The sequence below is a fragment of the Saccopteryx bilineata genome, chromosome 7 (assembly GCF_036850765.1).
Source record: "Saccopteryx bilineata isolate mSacBil1 chromosome 7, mSacBil1_pri_phased_curated, whole genome shotgun sequence".
Lineage (NCBI taxonomy): Eukaryota > Metazoa > Chordata > Mammalia > Chiroptera > Emballonuridae > Saccopteryx > Saccopteryx bilineata.
In genome coordinates this window covers 91,076,546-91,095,100 of record NC_089496.1, presented here as the reverse complement: position 1 = coordinate 91,095,100, position 18,555 = coordinate 91,076,546, and the positions used below count along the sequence as shown (strand labels likewise).

The 18,555-nt window shown below is 50.5% G+C and overlaps 1 protein-coding gene across 1 annotated transcript; it reads left to right on the top strand.

The window, feature by feature from the left end:
* The first annotated feature begins 14,792 nt into the window (after positions 1-14,792).
* CALHM1 (calcium homeostasis modulator 1) lies at positions 14,793-18,296 on the top strand. Its single transcript, XM_066239866.1, has 2 exons — positions 14,793-15,344; positions 17,814-18,296. Exons 1-2 carry the CDS (start codon positions 14,793-14,795, stop codon positions 18,294-18,296), a joined length of 1,035 nt encoding a protein of 344 aa, XP_066095963.1.
* The last annotated feature ends 259 nt before the right edge of the window (positions 18,297-18,555 follow it).

Genomic DNA, 18,555 nt, shown 5'->3' with positions numbered 1-18,555 from the left:
CTCTTGAAAGTGATGGTTAGTGCCTCTTGCTGGCTACTGCACATGAATAGCTTTATATTTTCCTGTTCAGGGGATTTTTTTTCTGTTTTTAAATGTCCAGAGGGCTGACCATTCCAGCTCCCAACTTCCAAAGTCCCACCAATTCTGTTTCTAGCATACAGGCTGAGCAGCCCTGCCTGATGCAGCCCCTTTCTCTGCCCAGCTTTTTTGCCCAACTTTAGTGAGCAGACACTTCCTCCCTCACTTCTCTGCTCACCTCCCCTTCCATACCATCTGTGGCCTGACGCCTGAGTTCAGCGTCTCTTTGTAAGGCTGCCTCCTTCTCCAGGTATTTCCCGGGGTATCTACCCACTGCCCTCAGCAAGAAGCTGGCACCCTGGTGAGGCTTTCCCCTGGTGTATAAGGTAAGGACCATATCTGCAAATATGGGGGCAGACCTAGGTATCTCCAGGCTGAGCAAGATGATTCGGTAAGTTGCAATGTTTAAGAAACTCTGGGCTAAGTGTGGATGTGAAATCTGCTCTGGGATGAAAACCCTTGAAACACCAGGGTTAAATCTTACTCAAAACAAAACAAAACAAAAAAACTGTCACTCAGTATCTGGCGGCCCTGACAGGAAGGGTTGGGGCAGATCTAACCTGTGAGCTTCTCTGGGCCACTGCTCCTCCCTAGTGACTCACTCACCACACACACACACACACACACACACACACACACACGCACACACGCACACGCACACACATTCACATCCCACTGTTGCCTTCATCAACACAAATAGTGTAGACCCATGCTTTTCTGGTCCTCAGGGCCTAGGGGCAGTCCAGGGACCCTGAGATGTCCCCCAAGAGCCCAGCCCCCTCCCTATCTGGCTAGTCATATCTGCTGTCCTGAGCTCTTGCCATAGGGATGTTGTAGGACAGACAATCCCTGCAGCTCAGCCTCCCCCCCACCTACCCTGCTGTGGTCAGGCCATGCAAATATCAGCAATAGCGTTGGGGTGGAGCAAGATTTAGGCAAAGTGTTAGCAGGGATTGGGTGGGGAGGGAGAGGGGGGAGCTTGGAGATAGCCCAGTTAGCACTGGTGAGATCCCAGCCTAGGGAAAGGAGGCTCAAGGCCCTCACTTTGGGCTGCAAGGATGCAGCATCTGGACCGTAAAAAGCCACTGACTCATCAATACTCTCGCCTTCTCCACTGACTCATCAATACTCTCGCCTTCTCGTACTGAGAACTTCTAGAGCACCTACTGCACAGCCAGCCCTGCACCCAGGAGTAGGGAAGAGAGAATATGCAGATGATGAAGCCTGCCATCAAGGAGCTTGCTGTCTAAGAGATAGTGATAGGTTCAGAAATCATTATAATCCAAAGTAAACACTGTAAGCGATATAATAGAGGCAAGCCATGTGCCATGGGGAGTTAGCATGGAGAATAACGGCTCCAAGTGGGGGATCAGAGAAGGCTTTATTTGAATGGGTCTTGACGAATGGAGGGCAGGTTATGACAAACTAGAAAGCCCGGCGGTCATACGAAATGACCACTGTTCTAGATATTATAAATTGTAATTAAAATGATTTGTGCAAAGGTGTCTGCTAATTCAAACTGAATTACCCAGGGCAGGCAGCAAAGACGCCCCTTTGCTTAGTGCCCCACAGGGTTTCCCCCTTCTACTTGATTAATTGCTTAAAGTAGAGTGCAATGAAGGAAACCACTGGCGGTACATTTCTTAAGAGCCACCGCTAGCTCAATAAATAAAGGTGATTTAAATAATAAAATGTTAATTCACATGTCAAAGATCTCTTTGTACACAACATTTCTTGTGTAGATCTTTCCATCATTTTTAAGCTCGCCTTGCAGAGGACCATCAATTATTTTTAATTTTACGTCCATTCTTTCACGAACTCTTGAACAGGCCACATAAAGTTGACCATGTCCAAATGCAGGCTCAGGTAAAAAAATGCCAACACGCTTAAGCGTTTGGCCCTGAGACTTATGATGGTCATAGCAAAGGCAAGTTTTACAGGAAATTGTCTACGTCTCAATTGAAATGGCAACTCTGTTTGAGATGGAGCCAAATCAATTCTTGGAATGACATGTATTTCACCTTTAGAGGAGCCAGTCAAAGACTTAGCTATTATGACATTATTTTTCAATTGGAGAACCTCTAGTCTTGTACCATTTGCAAAGACCCCTTCTGGTGTTAAGATTTCTTAACAGCATAATAATTGCTTCAATCTTTTTTTTTTTTTTTTGTATTTTTCTGAAGTTGAAAACTGGGAGGCAGCCAGACAGACTCCCGCATGCGCCCAACCGGGATCCACCCAGCATGCCCACCAGGGGGCGATGCTCCACCCACCTGGGGCGTCGCTCTGTTGCGACCAGAGCCACCCTAGCGCCTGAGGCAGAGGCCACAAAGCCATCCTCAGCACCTGGGCCAACTTTGCTCCAATGGAGCCTCGGCTGCAGGAGGGGAAAAGAGAGACAGAGAAGAAGGAGAGGGGGAGGGGTGGAGAAGCAGATGGGCGCTTCTCCTGTGTGCCCTGGCCGAGAATTGAACCCGGGACTCCTGCACGCCAGGCCAACGCTCTACCGCTGAGCCAACCGGCCAGGGCAATTGCTCCAATCTTTAACCTCAATTTGTGAGGTGGCATGCCAGAAGGCGGGACTATTTGAATGCCGTGGCAACTTCACCCCATTGGCTAGTACAGTTACACAAGCAACCAATAAGCTATCAGTGACAAACAGACACTTAAGCCGCATATAATAAAGATAAAGACATGGGGGTAGGGCAGAGCACCTCAAAGGAGGAAACAGCAAGAACAAAGGCAAAGAGTTTGAAAAGGGGCAGCATATGTGTCATTTATTCATTCAACAAATTTATTTATTTGTGTATGTATGTATTTATTTATTTATTAGTGGGGGTAGGGAAGGCAGAGAAACTGATTCCTACATACACCCCAACCGAGATCCACCCGGCAAGCCCACTAGAAGGTGAGGCTCTGCCCATCTGGGGCCATTGCCCTGTTGCTTAGCAACTGGAGCCATTTTTTAGTGCCTAAGGCAGAGGCCACGGAGACATTCTCAGAGCCAGAGGCCAGCTCACTCAAACCAATTGAGCCATGGTTGCGAGAGGGGAAGAGAAAGAGCAAGGGATAGAGAGAGAAGGGGGAAGGGTGGAGAAGCAGATAGGTGCTTCTCCTGTGTGCCCTGACCGGTAATCAAACCTGGGACATTTACACACCAGGCTGACGTTCTACCTCTGAGCCAACCGGCCAGGGCTCATTCAACATGTATTGATGGAATGCCAGAGAGCGAGACAGGCATGGGCCTATCTTAATGGAGCTTCCCGTCTGAGAGGGGAGACAGGTCATGAGCTAGTGAACCAGCAACCAGATAGAGAGCTGTGCAGCCAGCCTGGCTAAAGTAACAGACCTTAGCCAAAGAGCCGAAGCGCCCACTCCAAATGAGTTCCACCAAGAAATACCCCCAGAGCCCCACCTCCAGGACACATTCTTGGGATCCTCTGCCCTTGATGGCCCTCAAATGCAATCTCACCCTCTCTGGCCCCCAAATGAGGTTTTAAACCCCACATCCTCTTTGCCATTGTCCATCCACACCACAATTTTTTCATCTCTTATGAGAGAGAGCTGTCTGAAGCAGCATATGCCACTACCCCCCACCCAGGAGAGAGGGACACAGATGGGAGGCTTCCACCTGCACCTGAAGACTGTCCCTCCCAGGAGAGTAGCCACTGTGAGTGCCCAAGTTCATTCCCCAAGCCTCAGCAAACTCCGGGTGATGGCCCCCCTTAACCCCACTGTGGACAGACAGCCTCTCTTCTAGGAGACATGTGGCCAGCTGGGCAAGCAGAAACGTGCTGGCAATATGAGCTCTGTCTCTGTAGATCCCCATATCGCTCGGAAAACCTGGGAAGCTGCAGTTTGTGTGGCAGGAGCCTTGAAGGTTTAGCTCAGGACCTGGACTTGACTCTGCAGGAAGTTAGGGACAAGGGCTGATACTTGCAGTTCACCCATGTGGCAGTGAGGCCTGAGCTGCAGGAAAGGGTAGGGCCAGCGAGGGAGAGGTGCTTGAGTGAGGAGAGAAAGGACCGAGACCTTTCGAGTTGTAGAGGCAGCAAAGGAGAAAGAGGAGCCATCGCAGAGGCAAAGAGCCCTGAAGAATGCCAGGGAGGAGTGAATTTCAAGATGGGGGAAGGATAAGCAATAAATCCAGTGCTTCAGAGAGAGCCAGGAGAGGGAAGGCTGAGGGAAAATCATAGTTGTTGGTAGCTGCCCAAGGCAGGGTACTGCTCACACAGAGAGCGGTCCAGGCTGAGCAGATAGGTAGATTTCTGTACTGTTCGTGTAAGTCCCTGGGCTCTACCCAGGGTTATAAAAGAAAGGTGGGAGGTTTGGTGCCTGCCCCAATTTAGGATATGGATATGAGAGGGACCTTCAGCATCCCTTTATGGGTGAGGGCACCAAGACCTAAAGCAGTGGTCCCCAAACTTTTTACACAGGGGGCCAGTTCACTGTCCCTCAGACCGTTGGAGGGCTGGACTATAAAAAATACTATGAACAAATCCCTATGCACACTGCACAAACCTTATTTTAAAGTAAAAAAACAAAATGGGAGCAAATACAATATTTAAAATAAAGAACAAGTAAATTTAAATCAACAAACTGACCAGTATTTCAATGGGAACTATGCTCCTCTCACTGACCACCAATGAAAGAGGTGCCCCTTCCGGAAGTGTGGCAGGGGCCGGATAAAAGGACTCAGGGGGCCGCATGTGGCCCGCGGGCCATAGTTTGGGGACCCCTGACCTAAAGGCTATGATAAAAGTGGAAGAATTGCGTCCACACTAACATGCGTCACTTCGAGGACCTCATAGATCAGGGGTCCCCAAACTACGGCCCACGGGCCATATGCGGCCCCCTGACGCCATTTATCCGGCCCCTGCTGCACTTCTGGAAGGGATACCTCTTTCATTGGTGGTCAGTGAGAGGAGCATAGTTCCCATTGAAATACTGGTCAGTTTGTTGATTTAAATTTACTTGTTCTTTATTTTAAATATTGTATTTGTTCCCGTTTTGTTTTTTTACTTTTAAATAAGATATGTGCAGTGTGCATAGGGATTTGTTCATAGTTTTTTTATAGTCCGGCCCTCCAACAGTCTGAGGGACAGTGAACTGGCCCCCTGTGTAAAAAGTTTGGGGACCCCTGTCATAGATGATGGAGTTCTCGGCTGAGGGCTCAGCTCTGCCCAGCCCTTTGAGGCCAGATGAAATGAACTCTCTTACCTCTGCTTGTCCGGCTGTAACGGGGAGGACAGAGGGGGCTGTGGGATGGGGAGACTGTCCCTGAGGGTCTAGGAAAGAATGATGGGAGATGGTCTGAGAAGGCCGATGTTGCAGAGCAGAGGTAAGACGGGTCTGCTGGTGGCTGTTTGGTAGCAGGGAGCTTCAAGCTCGCGTGCCAGCCCTCCTGCCCACGGCTGTCACCGCCCTTCTGTGAAGGAGGAGCTGCTCTTACGCCCTCCCCACTCTGCTCACAGACCCGAACCCTGGAGATAAGCCGAGAGCCAGACTACTGAGGACTGTTTCATAGTCGTGTCTGAATTCCTGCCTCCTCGCCAATCTACCTAGACAGAAGGTTCACTTCTTTCCTTTATTCCCTTATTCACGTATTCATTTTTTCACCACTTTTTTTTTTTTTTTTTTTTCTGAAGCTGGAAACGGGGAGGCAGTCAGACAGACTCCCGCATGCGCCCGACCGGGATCCACCCGGCACGCCCACCAGGGGGCGATGCTCTGCCCATCCGGGGCGTTGCTCTGTTGCGACCAGAGCCATTCTAGTGCCTGAGGCAGAGGCCACGGAGCCATCCCCAGCGCCCGGATCATCTTTGCTCCATTTGAGCCTCGGCTGCGGGAGGGGAAGAGAGAGAGGAAGGAGAAGGGGAGGGGTGGAGAAGCAGATGGGCACTTCTCCTGTGTGCCCTGGCCAGGAATCGAACCCAGGACTTCTGCACGCCAGACCGATGCTCTACCACTGAGCCAACCGGCCAGGGCCTATTCAGCACTTTATGTCCCAGGCACACTGTGCTGAGCATTGGGAACACAGCAGTGAACAAAACAGATGCGAACCTTCAGTCTTTACAGTCTAATGGGAGCCCCTAATATTAAACAAACATACCTCTCCAAGACAAGTAATTACATTTGTCATCAGTGCTGTGAAGAGAAAGGCTATCCAGGGGCCCATGAAAGCCATATCAGCAGGACTCCTTTAAGCTGAAGGTTCAAGAACTTCTCTAAATAAGGGACCATTAAGCTGAGAGCTAAGGATGAGCAAAAAATGTCTCAGGTGAAGAATAAGAGAAGAAGAAGGCTAAGAATGTGTTAAGCATGTGCAAAGGTCCTGAGGTGGGAAGGGGTTTATCCTGCCTGAAGAAGTGGAAGCAGGCAAGTGAGCTGGAAAGCAGACACTGACAGGAGTGTGGCCCCAGGGCCAGCCTTCACCTGTCCATACAGGCCCGGAGAAGGCTTTTTTTTTTTTTTTTACAGGGACAGAGAGAGAGTCAGAGAGAGGGATAGATAGAGACAGACAGACAAGAACAAAGAGAGATGAGAAGCATCAATCATCAGTTTTTCATTACGACATCTTAGTTGTGCATTGATTGCTTTCTCATATGTGCCTTGACCGCGGGCCTTCAGCAGACCGAGTAACCCCTTGCTCGAGCCAGCGACCTTGGATCCAAGCTGGTGAGCTTTTGCTCAAACCAGATAAGCCCGTGCTCAAGCTGGCGACCTCAGGGTCCCCTACCTGGGTCTTCCACATCCCAATCTGATGCTCTATCCATTGCGCCACCGCCTGGTCAGGCCAGGAGAAGGCTTTTAAATTTCAGCCATCAAAGTAATTTATGTATGTAGTGATTTACTCAAATGTCCACTTTGAAAAGATCACACAGGCCACAGCCTGGAGTGGCCTGTTAAGGGGCCAGTGTGAACAGCACAAGGCAGACAAGAGCTGATTGAGCTTGGATTAGGGTGGAGGTGAAGAGAAGCAGCAGATTAGAGGTATTTAGGAGGCAGAATGGACTCAGGGTGCTCTCGTTTGTAACACACAGACAGCAGTCCATTCTGTATTAGTCAGGTTAGACCCAGATGTAAAAACACAACCAAAATGTTGGTGTCCTAACAAAGCTCTATCATTCAGGCAAAGTCTGAGGCAGGTAAACAGGGCAGGAAGGTGGGGGAGGAGGGCTCTTTTGGTCACTTGGGGACCCAGCTGGTGGGGGCTCCCCATCTTGAAATGCCACCATCAGGACACATGGCATTCCCCAGATTCTGAGACCAGGAAGTGAGTAAGAGTGGAAATGCTCCCAGGAAGCACCAGGCAGGAACGGGGGAAGTCATACCGGAAAGAGAAGACAGGCAGTATAGGGTACAGAGCCAGCCAGTCATGGCTGTGGGCAACTCTGGGAGCTCACGCCCCTGAGGCCTCCCAACCCAAAAGGGAGAAAGGTGGAGAGTTTGTTATCAATCCTGACCACCCCTGGTTGGGGCATTAAGTGCAGCACCTCCAGCTGGCATTGGCCAAGTGTCTCCTTTGTACCATGAGCGGTTGCTGGAAGGTCAGGATGAGTGTTGATGGGAATGAGTGGGGCACAGAGGCATCAGTTATGCTGGCATCCAGGGTCCAGATGGCAAGGGAGAGAAAAAGCAGTGGAAATGGTAAGAGGTGTGTGTGGTGGCAGGGGGGTTGTCTATGCCAGAACTCAGCCCCATGGCCCCAACATACCTGGAAAAAGAGCTGGGAATTATAAGGAGGCACATGGACTATTCGGTGAGCACTGTTGTTTTTTGCCACAATATGCAACCTCCAATATAGTCTGGCTGATGCAGAAGAGAATAACACTGTATCCTTCTTAGGTGAAGACCTAATACCTCTGGTAACACAGCCTGACAGTACTCAAACTGCCTCAGCAGCCACATCTCACTGATGATGGCTGCCACCTCCTCCACTGCTGTTCTCTGGGTGCTCCTGCAGCTGCTGGTTGACAGCAGAGCCCACCTGAGCACCACCCACTCGTGTTCTCCTACGCAAATTGGACATTTCCCTAAAGATCAGCACCCGCTCCCCAGAGGCCCCCTTTGCATGCTGCACTTCCTGATACTTAACTCCTGCAGCACTGGGGTGGGTGCCAGGACCGCACTCCTGAGGGCTAGAGGCAAAGGGCCTGGTGCACACCCCACAGTGGTGGCTGTGGGTGAGAATGTGGCCAATGCATCAAGAATTTTGAGCCCTGGCAGGATAGCTCCATTGGTTAGAGCAGGGGTCCCCAAACTACGGCCCGCGGGCCACATGCGGCCCCCTGAGGCCATTTATCCGGCCCCCGCTACACTTCCGGAAGGGGCACCTCTTTCATTGGTGGTCAGTGAGAGGAGCATAGTTCCCATTGAAATACTGGTCAGTTGGTTGATTTAAATTTACTTGTTCTTTATTTTAAATATTGTATTTGTTCCCGTTTTGTTTTTTTTACTTTAAAATAAGATCTGTGCAGTGTGCATAGGGATTTGTTCATAGTTTTTTTTTTATAGTCTGGCCCTCCAATGGTCTGAGGGACAGTGAACTGGCCCCCTGTGTAAAAAGTTTGGGGACCCCTGGGTTAGAGCATCATCCTGATATACAGAGGTTGTGCCCCAGTCAGGGCACATACAGGAAGAGATCAATGTTTCTCTCTCTCTAAAATCAATCAATAAATAAAAACAAAATTTGAGCAGGGTTGTGACATCCTGCTTTTCATCTACATGCAGCCATGCTCTAGAGAGAGGTGGAGATGACACAAAGCACTCCTAAATGCACCACCAGCAACCTCTCATCTAGTAGATAGAATAATGGGCCCAAGGCCCACCTCCTAACCTCCAGGACCTGTGAATGTGTTACCTCCAGAAGTGACTTTGCAGATGTAATCATGCTGAGAACCTGGGGACAGAGAGACTATCCTAGATGAGCTGGTGGGCCCCATGTAATCACCGGTGTCCTTACAAGAGAGAGGCAGTATGGTCAGAGTCAGAGGAGATATGACGACAGAAGCAGAGCTTGGAGTGATGTGGGACCACAAGCCAGGAAATGTGAGTGTCTTCTAGAAGCTGGAGAAGGCCAGGAAGTGGATTCTCCCCTGGAGCGTCCAGAAAAAGCACAGCAGTCAATTCCTTGATTCTTAACCCATTGAGACCCATGGCAGACTCCTGACCCCCAGAAATGAATGAGGATAAATTTTGGTTGTTTCAAACCGCTAAGTTGTGGTGATTTTTTACAGCAGCAATAAGAAACTAACACACATTTTCAAAGTAAAGCTCAGGTGCAGAGATGATAATTCTTACTATCACAAGGTTGTCGTAAGTATTTACTGAGAGCTCGCTGTGGACCTGGCACTGAGCTAAACTCACTGAATCCTCAAGACAACCTGAGAAGGAAGCTCTTTTATTTTCCCCATGTCACAGATGCAAAGACTGGCACCCAGGGGTTAAATTACGTGCCCGAGGTCCCTGGCTAGTCTGTGGCAGGGTTGAAACGGGAACCCAGGTCCGCCAGTAGGTTTCTCTTATCCACTCTGTAACATGGTTTCTTTTTTTTTTTTTTTTTTTTTTTAGAGAGGAGAGGGAGAGAGAGAGAGAGAGCAAGGAGAGAGAGACAGAAAGAGAGAAGGGGGAGGAGCTGGAAGCATCAACTCCCATATGTGCCTTGACCAGGCAAGCCCAGGGTTTTAAACCGGTGACCTCAGCATTTCCAGGTCGACGCTTTATCCACTGCGCCACCACAGGTCAGTCCTGTAACATGGTTTCTTGCTAAGAAAAAAAGCAAACTCTTCAGAGAAATAAACACTGAGCCCATGGGCAGGGACATAAAGTGGATTTGGGTGGGCAGAGTGAGGACGGAGGATATTCCAGGACGGGGACAGCACAAGTAAAGAGGTGATGGCTAAGGAGTTTCCCCTGTGCAGCCTTGTGTCCCTGTTGTGGGCACTGATACAACTCCAGCCTCAGCCGCTGCTCAAGGAGCCACCCCCACCGTCTCCCTCACAGGGCCTGCATCCCTCAGGGGCAGAGGTTCCTCACTTCCACATTCCAGAGCTTGGAGACATTAATTGACACACAAAGGGCGGGGGGGGGGCGGAGAGCAGAGGGTTGGATTTGGAGACATCTATATAGATCCCCATGGGAAAATGATTATATCTTCTTTATCTTATAGAATTATAAGGAAGATGTGGTGTGAAGTATTAGGAAAGGTATTAAATACTGAATTATAAAACATCCAAATAAAATCTCCCAGTCTTCCTAAAATGAGAAACTTGAGCTTACTTCAGTGAGTACAACTTTTTTTTTTTTTTTGGTATTTTTCCAAAGTTAGAAGTGGGGGAGGCAGTCAAACAGACTCCCACATGCACCCGACCAGGATCCATCTGGCATGCCCACCAGGGGGCGATGTCCTGCCCATCTGGGCAGTTGCTCCATTGCGGCTGGAGCCATTCTAGCACCTGAGGCAGAGGCCATGGAGCCATCCTCAGCTCCCGGGCCAACTTTGCTCCAATGGAGCCCTGGCTGTGTGAGAGAGGAAGAGAGACAGAGAGAGGAAGGAGAGGGGGAAGGGTGGAGAAGCAGATGGGTGCTTCTCCTGTGTGCCCTGACCAGGATTCGAACCCAGGACTTCCACACATCAGGCTGACACTCTACTGCTGAGCCAATTGGCCAGGGCCAAGCACAACTTCTTAACATCAGATTTTTAAATGATCACAGGCAGCCTGACCAGGCAGTGGCGCAGTGGATAGAGCATTGGACTGGGACATGGAGGACCCAGGTTCAAAACCCTGAGGTTGCCACTTAAACATGGGCTCATCTGGTTTGAGCCACGTTCACCAGCTTGAGCCCAAGGTTGCTGGCTTGAGCAAGGGATCACTCGCTCTGCTGTAGGCCCCCCCCCCCCAGTTAAGGCACATATGAGAAAGCAATCAATGAACAACTAAGGTGCCACAACGAAGAATTGATGCTTCTCATCTCTCCCTTCCTGTCTGTCTGTCCATCTCTATCTCTGTCAAACACTCACAAAAAAATTTAAAAAATGAAATGACCATGGGCAGATCCTACTCAAGGCTCTTTTTTTACTTGACACATAATATTATGTTTCAGGTATACAACATAATGATTTGGTAAGTTTATATTGCAAAATGATCACCACAATAAGTCAACATCCTTCAGCTCACCTGGTTACACATTTTTTTCCTTATGATGAGAACTTGTAAGGTTTATTCTCTTGCTACTTTCAAATATACAATTCAGTATATTAATTATAGTCACCATGCTGTACATACAGCCTAAAACTTACTTATTTTATAACTGAAGTTTATACCTTTTGACCCTCTTTACCCACCACCCAGCCCCTCGATGCTCTTTAATAATGATCTCTTTAAATGTTTGATAAATACCACCCATGGAAGACTTGGCCCAAATGGATGATAAATTTAAAACTAATTTTTACAACCATTCAAAATTTTACAAGTCAGAATGGTATGCAAAGGTGCTCAGTGGATAAAGCGTCATCGCGGCATGCCGAGGTCGCTGGTTTGAACCCCAGGCAGGGCACATTCAAAAATGAGTGCACACATATACACTATGGAATACTACTCAGCCATAAGAAATGATGACATCGAATCATTCACAGCAAAATGGTGGGATCTTGATAACATTATACGAAGTGAAATAAGTAAATCAGAAAAAAACAGGAACTGCATTATTCCATACGTAGGTGGGACATAAAAGTGAAACTAAGAGACATTAATAAGAGTGTGGTGGTTACGGGGGGAGGGGGGAGAGGGAGATGGAAAGGGGGAGGGGAAGGGGCACAAAGAAAACTAGATAGAAGGTGACAGAGGACAATCTGACTTTGGGTGATGGGTATGCAACATAAGTGAATGACGAGATAACCTGGAGTTGTTATCTTTGAATATATGTATCGTGATTTATTGATGTCGCCCCATTAAAAATAAAATTATTAAATAAAAACAAACAACAATAAAACAAAAATGAGTGCACAACTAAATGGAAGAACAAGTCGATGGTTCTTTCTCTTCCTCTCTCCTGTCCTCTCCCTTCCTCTGTCTCTCTCTCTCTTTCTTTCTCTCTCTCTCTCCCAAATAAATGAAAAAATTAAAAAAAAACCACACTTCAACACTCATCCTTTTCTTTCAATAACTGTAACCAATATTCTTGTAATGATGAGAATACAGGGGGTCCTCAGGTTACAACACAGTTCTTTTCCTACAACAGTGACATAACTCGAATTTTGGTGTAAGTTGAAACATACCCTAGCATAAGTCACTTACCTATCCTAACACAGTTGTAAAATAATCATCTGGAACATAAAAACACAATTAAGCCACAGAAAAAAGAAAAGGACATAAATAAACTGTACTGTATAATGTACTGCATATTCTTCTACCACACGCACCCAAACTGGTTCGCCCGTGTAGTCTGTAAGTACGATGCTAATGGCGTAAGCCGAAACATTCACATTTCAACTTTTTTAAGTGTTTATGGGAGTGAGTGTCATAAACTTGAAACATCTTATGTCGAGGCTGTTGTAACCCGAAGACCGCTATAATAGATTTAGAATCCAATCAAATTGTTTTATTTCAAGTATTTTAAAATAACACTGAAGTCAGAATTTGTGGAGAGTATATATGTGGTTAGAGCAGGCACCATGCAGCCAGCATGGCACCACTTCATGGGCACATCGGCTACAAAGAGTGTCCACTACTGAAGACAGCAATCCAGGTGGCTCCCTAGAGCCACACCCCTCCTGGGCCCCTGGGCCCCTGGGCTCCTGGGCTCCTGGGCTCCTGCACCAGCCCTCCACTCCCCACCTGGGGCTGCCGGGCGCTGCTGCAGCTCAGCCCCCGTAGCCACGCAGGTCAACTCTGCAGTATGTCCTTGGCTGGAACTCCCTCACCCTGCTCTTCCCTGTGAGTGCCCCTTGGGAGTCCCCACCAGGGTTCTCCAGAACCACCAGCCTAAGGGCTCCTCCTCTTGCCCCAGGCCCAGCCTGAGGGCTGAAAAGAGCAACGTTCTTCTCCACCGACTTGTGACAAACATTTCCACCCTGACTGGCAAGAGAAGCTGATTCAGCGGGAACAGAAAGATGGAAGAACGCTTCTGTACTCCCTCTTTCACTCCCACTCCCTAGCTAGGTTCAAATCCCAGACCTGCAGGCTGCGTGTGTAAACTTTAGCTGGTAACGTCACCTCTCTAAGCCTCAGTCCCCACCTCAGTAAAATGGGGACTAGAGCATCCAGTCCACAGGCTTGTATGAGGACTACACGAGGTGATGCATACAAAGTGCTTGACACAGGGCCGGTCCAGTCAATGCAGGTTCTTGCATCTGACACGGAGACACGGAGACACACAGACCACTGATGCGGTTATGGTTACATGCACATGTGCAGATACGCAGATACCGAGGCCCAAAGCCACAGCGCGCGCACACACAGCACATACTGGGACACACAGATCTGAGGGCCCCCCAGAGCCACCCTGTCCAGGCTTTTGCTCAGCGTCAGCCTCCAGCCCTGCCCTCTCAACCCAGACAAGAGCCATCTAGTTGGAGCTAGGTCTGACCTGCTCTTCTGGGAGAACTGGTGGGCATCAAAGGGAGCCCTTTAAGTTCCTACCCACTTAGATGGGAGGGGCCTGGACTGGTTCCCACAGACGCTCTGGAGGCCTGAGCTCCAGGCATGAAACCCCGCCACCCCACCCCTTTGTCCTTTAATCTGGGGGAGTAGAAGCAGGAGGTGGAGCTGGGGAAGGATTTTTAATCCACAATCTCTGAACATACAGGGACCCACAGAGACATAAGCAAACCGAACACAAAAGCACCTGCATTAGGCTTACAAGCCATAGCTTCCTCCTCAGTAGGGAGGGGACCCAGCAACCTCTTAGGTTTAAATCCTCTGGCTTCAAATTCAGGAAGCCATGCCATATTAGCACTATCTTCACCACCACCACTGCCATCTCCGTTGGGACCAATATCATCACCACCATCACTATCATTACTGCTATAACCACCATCAGCACCATCAATCACCACCATCACCACCTTTACCTCCATCAGCACGATCAGCACCATCCCTAATACCAACACTGCCCTCTCCACCACCACCATCATCACTGCCGTTACAGCCACCACTGTCATTGCTGTGACTACATCATCATACCATTATTATCTGAACTGATGGAGGAGGTGCCATGGAACCTGATACAGCATGGAGGAAAGACCCAATGGGGAGGGCTGGAGGGTGATATGCTTCTTAGGAGCCCAGGGGACAAGGTTCAGAAACTTAAGCCTATGCAGCAGCCCTGGATTGTCCCAAATTCAACCCCTGCTGGAAACAGCATCTTTCCAGCCTGTGTCTGAACTGCCTCGGCCTCCTCCCATACCCAGAGAGAACTCTGCCCATCAGGTGTGGCCCTGGTGGTTCCCCTGAGCCGGAGGTGGTTACGGAGAGAGAGGCTCAGGAGGGGAGGGGCAGACCCTGGCTACACCCATAGGATTGGCCACCCTGCGCCTCTCGGCCAGCACCTGACTAGAAGGTTCCTCAAAGAGACAGTGACCTCAGCCACTACCCTGAGCTCTGCCTGTCTCAGCCATGACGTGGGCACCCAGTGGGCACAGTGGGCTGCAGGGCCCATCCTCAAGGCAGCGGTGAGGTGGGAGGAGGCCGCCAGGTCCCGTGGAGGGCGCAATGGACAAGTTTCGGATGGTCTTCCAGTTCCTGCAGTCTAACCAGGAGTCCTTCATGAATGGCATCTGTGGCCTCATGGCCCTGGCCAGCGCCCAGATATACTCGGCCTTCGATTTCAACTGTCCCTGTCTGCCCGGCTACAACGCAGCTTACAGTGCTGGCATCCTGCTGGTGCCGCCCCTGGTGCTCTTTCTGCTCGGCCTGGTCCTGAACAACAACGTGTCCATGCTGGCTGAGGAGTGGAAGCGGCCGCCGGGCCGCCGGGCCAAGGACCCCGCCGTGCTGCGCTACATGTTCTGCTCCATGGCCCAGCGTGCCCTCATTGCGCCCGTCGTCTGGGTGGCTGTCACGCTGCTCGATGGCAAGTGCTTCCTCTGTGCTTTCTGCACTGCCGTGCCCGTGGCTGTACTGGGTAATGGCAGCCTGGTGCCTGGCCTGCCCCCGTCCGAGCTTGCCCGCCTGCTGGCCCGGGTGCCCTGCCCAGAGATCTACGATGGCGACTGGCTGCTGGCCCGTGAGGTGGCCGTGCGCTACCTGCGCTGCATCTCCCAGGTGAGGGGAACAGGCGGCCCTGGGCCCAATTCCCCCACCTCTCAAAACAGGGTTCCTCAGGAATAGTCATGTTTCCCAAACAGACAGGGGTTCCCCCTCAGATGGAGCTCAGTGGAGCAGGGGCATTTTTTCCAACCGAGGCAGGGGCTTCTGAGGCTCATGTGTCTTTATTCAGATCGAGCCAATGGGGGAAAGTGCTATGCCGACCCTGTCCTGAGGCCCACGCCCTGTCGTAGGGTTCCCAGAACAGACCCAGCGGCTCAGCCAGCTCCATTGCCTCCACCCCGAGCTCCGGTTTGGAAGCCTGGGGAATTTGCATCCTTTTCCCCTTCCAGGACGGGGCAGCAATGAGGCCACTGGGTGGCTGGGCCATTTGAGTACATTTCCCTAGCAAATGTCCCCAGCTATGCCTCCCAGTTTGGGGAGTAAGAGCTGAGGGTTCAGGTGCCCCTGGAAGGAAGGGCTTGGGTAAAGGAGATGTGCTTTTGGGATGCGCCTTAAAGGCAGGGTTGCAGGGCCCACTGACGGGGAATTCAGAGTTCGGGTCCTCTCCAGCCTCACTCCGGTCCTCTGCCCCTCTGGGCATTCACCCATCTGAGCGCGTCAGTCATTGCAGTGTGGGGAGGACAACCGGGCAGCATGCTCTGGAAGCCGGTGGACCAGGGGCTGTCAAGTGAGGGGTTGGGACCGGGCCTGCCCTGCAAGGGAGAGAGAAATGTGTATGTTCTGTCCGGGCAACTCCAGACAGCCTGCTCCCCTCTCCAGCCCAGGACTCTCTCCTAGAGCAGGGGTCCCCAAACTACGGCCTGCGGGCCCGCATGCGGCCCCCTGAGGCCATTTACCCGGCCCTCTGCACTTCCGGAAGGGGCACCTCTTTCATTGGTGGTCAGTGAGAGGAGCACATTGACCATCTCATTAGCCAAAAGCAGGTCCATAATTCCCATTGAAATACTGGTCAGTTTGTTGATTTAAATTTACTTGTACTTTATTTTAAATATTGTCTTTGTTCCCGTTTTTTTTTTTTTGCTTTAAAATAAGATATGTGCAGTGTGCACAGGGATTTGTTCATAGTTTTTTTTTTATAGTCCGGCCCTCCAACGGTCTGAGGGACAGTGAACTGGCCCCTGTGTAAAAAGTTTGGGGACCCCTGACCTAGAGGCAGCATCACCGCCAGACACCCCATGTTATTCTCACACTGTAAGTGTCCAATCCAAACTCCACCTCTCTCCCAAACCTGTGCCTCCCGTCCTGTGGGCATTTGTCTCATCATACTAGGCCTCAGGGCCTGGGGCGGCCAGCTGTCCCTCCTCCTCATCCTAACATCACATCAGAAGCTAAAAGGGCTCCCAGAAGACAGGCTGCCTAGCCTACGGACATATTTTGTCTGGCCTTCAGTGGCTGAATTAAAATTTCAATTTTAGAATTAGTTGGCATCACCTAAGAAACAGAAAATTTAACATAAAAAGCAGATTTCCAGCTTTATTTGAAACTTCGGGAAATCCATCCCCACAGGACTCACATTTCCTCACGGAGCAGCAGGGGGGTGCCCCCCTCACCCCCCTGTGCACATACTCTGTAGGTCTGCACTTGATGTCTGCTCTGCCAGACCCATTATGGAAATTTGGGTCTGTTCTGCCTCTCCCCCTCTGACCTAGCTAAACGCTTCTCTGTGCAGCTGGAGACTGACCCTTGAAGCACAGGCTGGGGAGCACTTGACCCGTGCCCCGCAGAGCAGAGCAGAGCGGAGCGGAGCAGAACCAACACCTAAACATCCAGGGCTCCTCAGCTCAGGGCTTGAGTGATTGTTCAACTTGTCTCTGTGACTCTGAGTGCCCAGCTCAGAGCCCACAGAGAGGAGGCCCTCAGTGCTGGTGACTGAATGACAGCCCATATCAGGAACCAACAGAGAGATGAAGAATTCAGACAAGGAAGGGTCAGTATGGCCTGGGGAGGTCAAGGAAGGCTTCCTGAAGGAAGAGGCCTGGTTGGCAAGGGCCTATTGGCATAAATATAGTGGCTAACAGTTACTGAGCAACTATGTACTAGACACTGTGCTGAGTTTAATATCACATTTAGTCCTCACAACAATCTTATGAGATAGGTACTATCACCAGCGTACTTTATAGGTGAGGAAACTGAGGCACAGAGACGTCACCTTGTTCCTGGTCAACCAGTAAATAGTAGCACAAGACCCAAACCCTGGCAGTCTAACTCCAGGCTCTGCTTAGTTAATTTCTGTGTGTTGAGTGCGAGGCCCACACAGGACATTTTACTCACTTGATCTCATTTTCATGAAATGGGAATATCTGGGCCTGTTTTACAGATGTGTAAATGGGGATCAAGAGGTGAAGTCACTTGCCCAGTCAGAGATCTTTTCACTAAATGCGCTAACAGAGAGCGCTACAGGGGGTGTGGGCAGGCTTAGGAGGCCAGAGGGCAGTGCCCGGCTGACTCTTCTCTCCCCTGCAGGCCCTGGGCTGGTCCTTCGTGCTGCTGACCACACTGCTGGCGTTTGTGGTGCGCTCTGTGCGGCCCTGCTTCACGCAGGCCGCCTTCCTCAAAAGCAAGTACTGGTCCCACTATATCGACATCGAGCGCAAGCTCTTCGATGAGACATGCACGGATCACGCCAAGGCCTTCGCCAAAGTCTGTATCCAGCAGTTCTTTGAGGCCATGAACCATGACCTGGAGCTGGGTCACACCCACGGGGCACTGCCCAAGGCCCCTGCTAGCTCAACTGCCCTGGCTACCACAGACAGTGCCAAGGAGGAGAGGGAGAAGCTTCGAGGCATCACCAATCAACGCACCATGAACAAGTTGCTCATGAGCTGGCACAAATGCAAGCCTCCTCTGCAGCTGGGCCAGGAGGAGCCACTGACGGGCAATGGCTGGGCTGGAGGCCGGCCCCGGCCTCCACGCAAGGAGGTAGCCACCTACTTCAGCAAAGTGTGAGCCGTGGCCAGGGGAAGAAGTAGGAATGGTAGTCTGAGCCTACAGCTCCTCAGACTTCCAAACCAAGTGGAGAAATGAAGACCACAGGTGGTGGGCAGTAGGGCCCTGGAGCCACCTTGCCTGCCCATTTGAGGCTGGTGACTTGGAGCTGGATGGGACCTCGCTCCTCCAACTGTCACACTGTCTGGGTGAAGCTGCCCCAGGGAAGTGAACAGTGGAGACATGAGCAATATTAGTCAAAAGGTTCAAAACTGGCTTG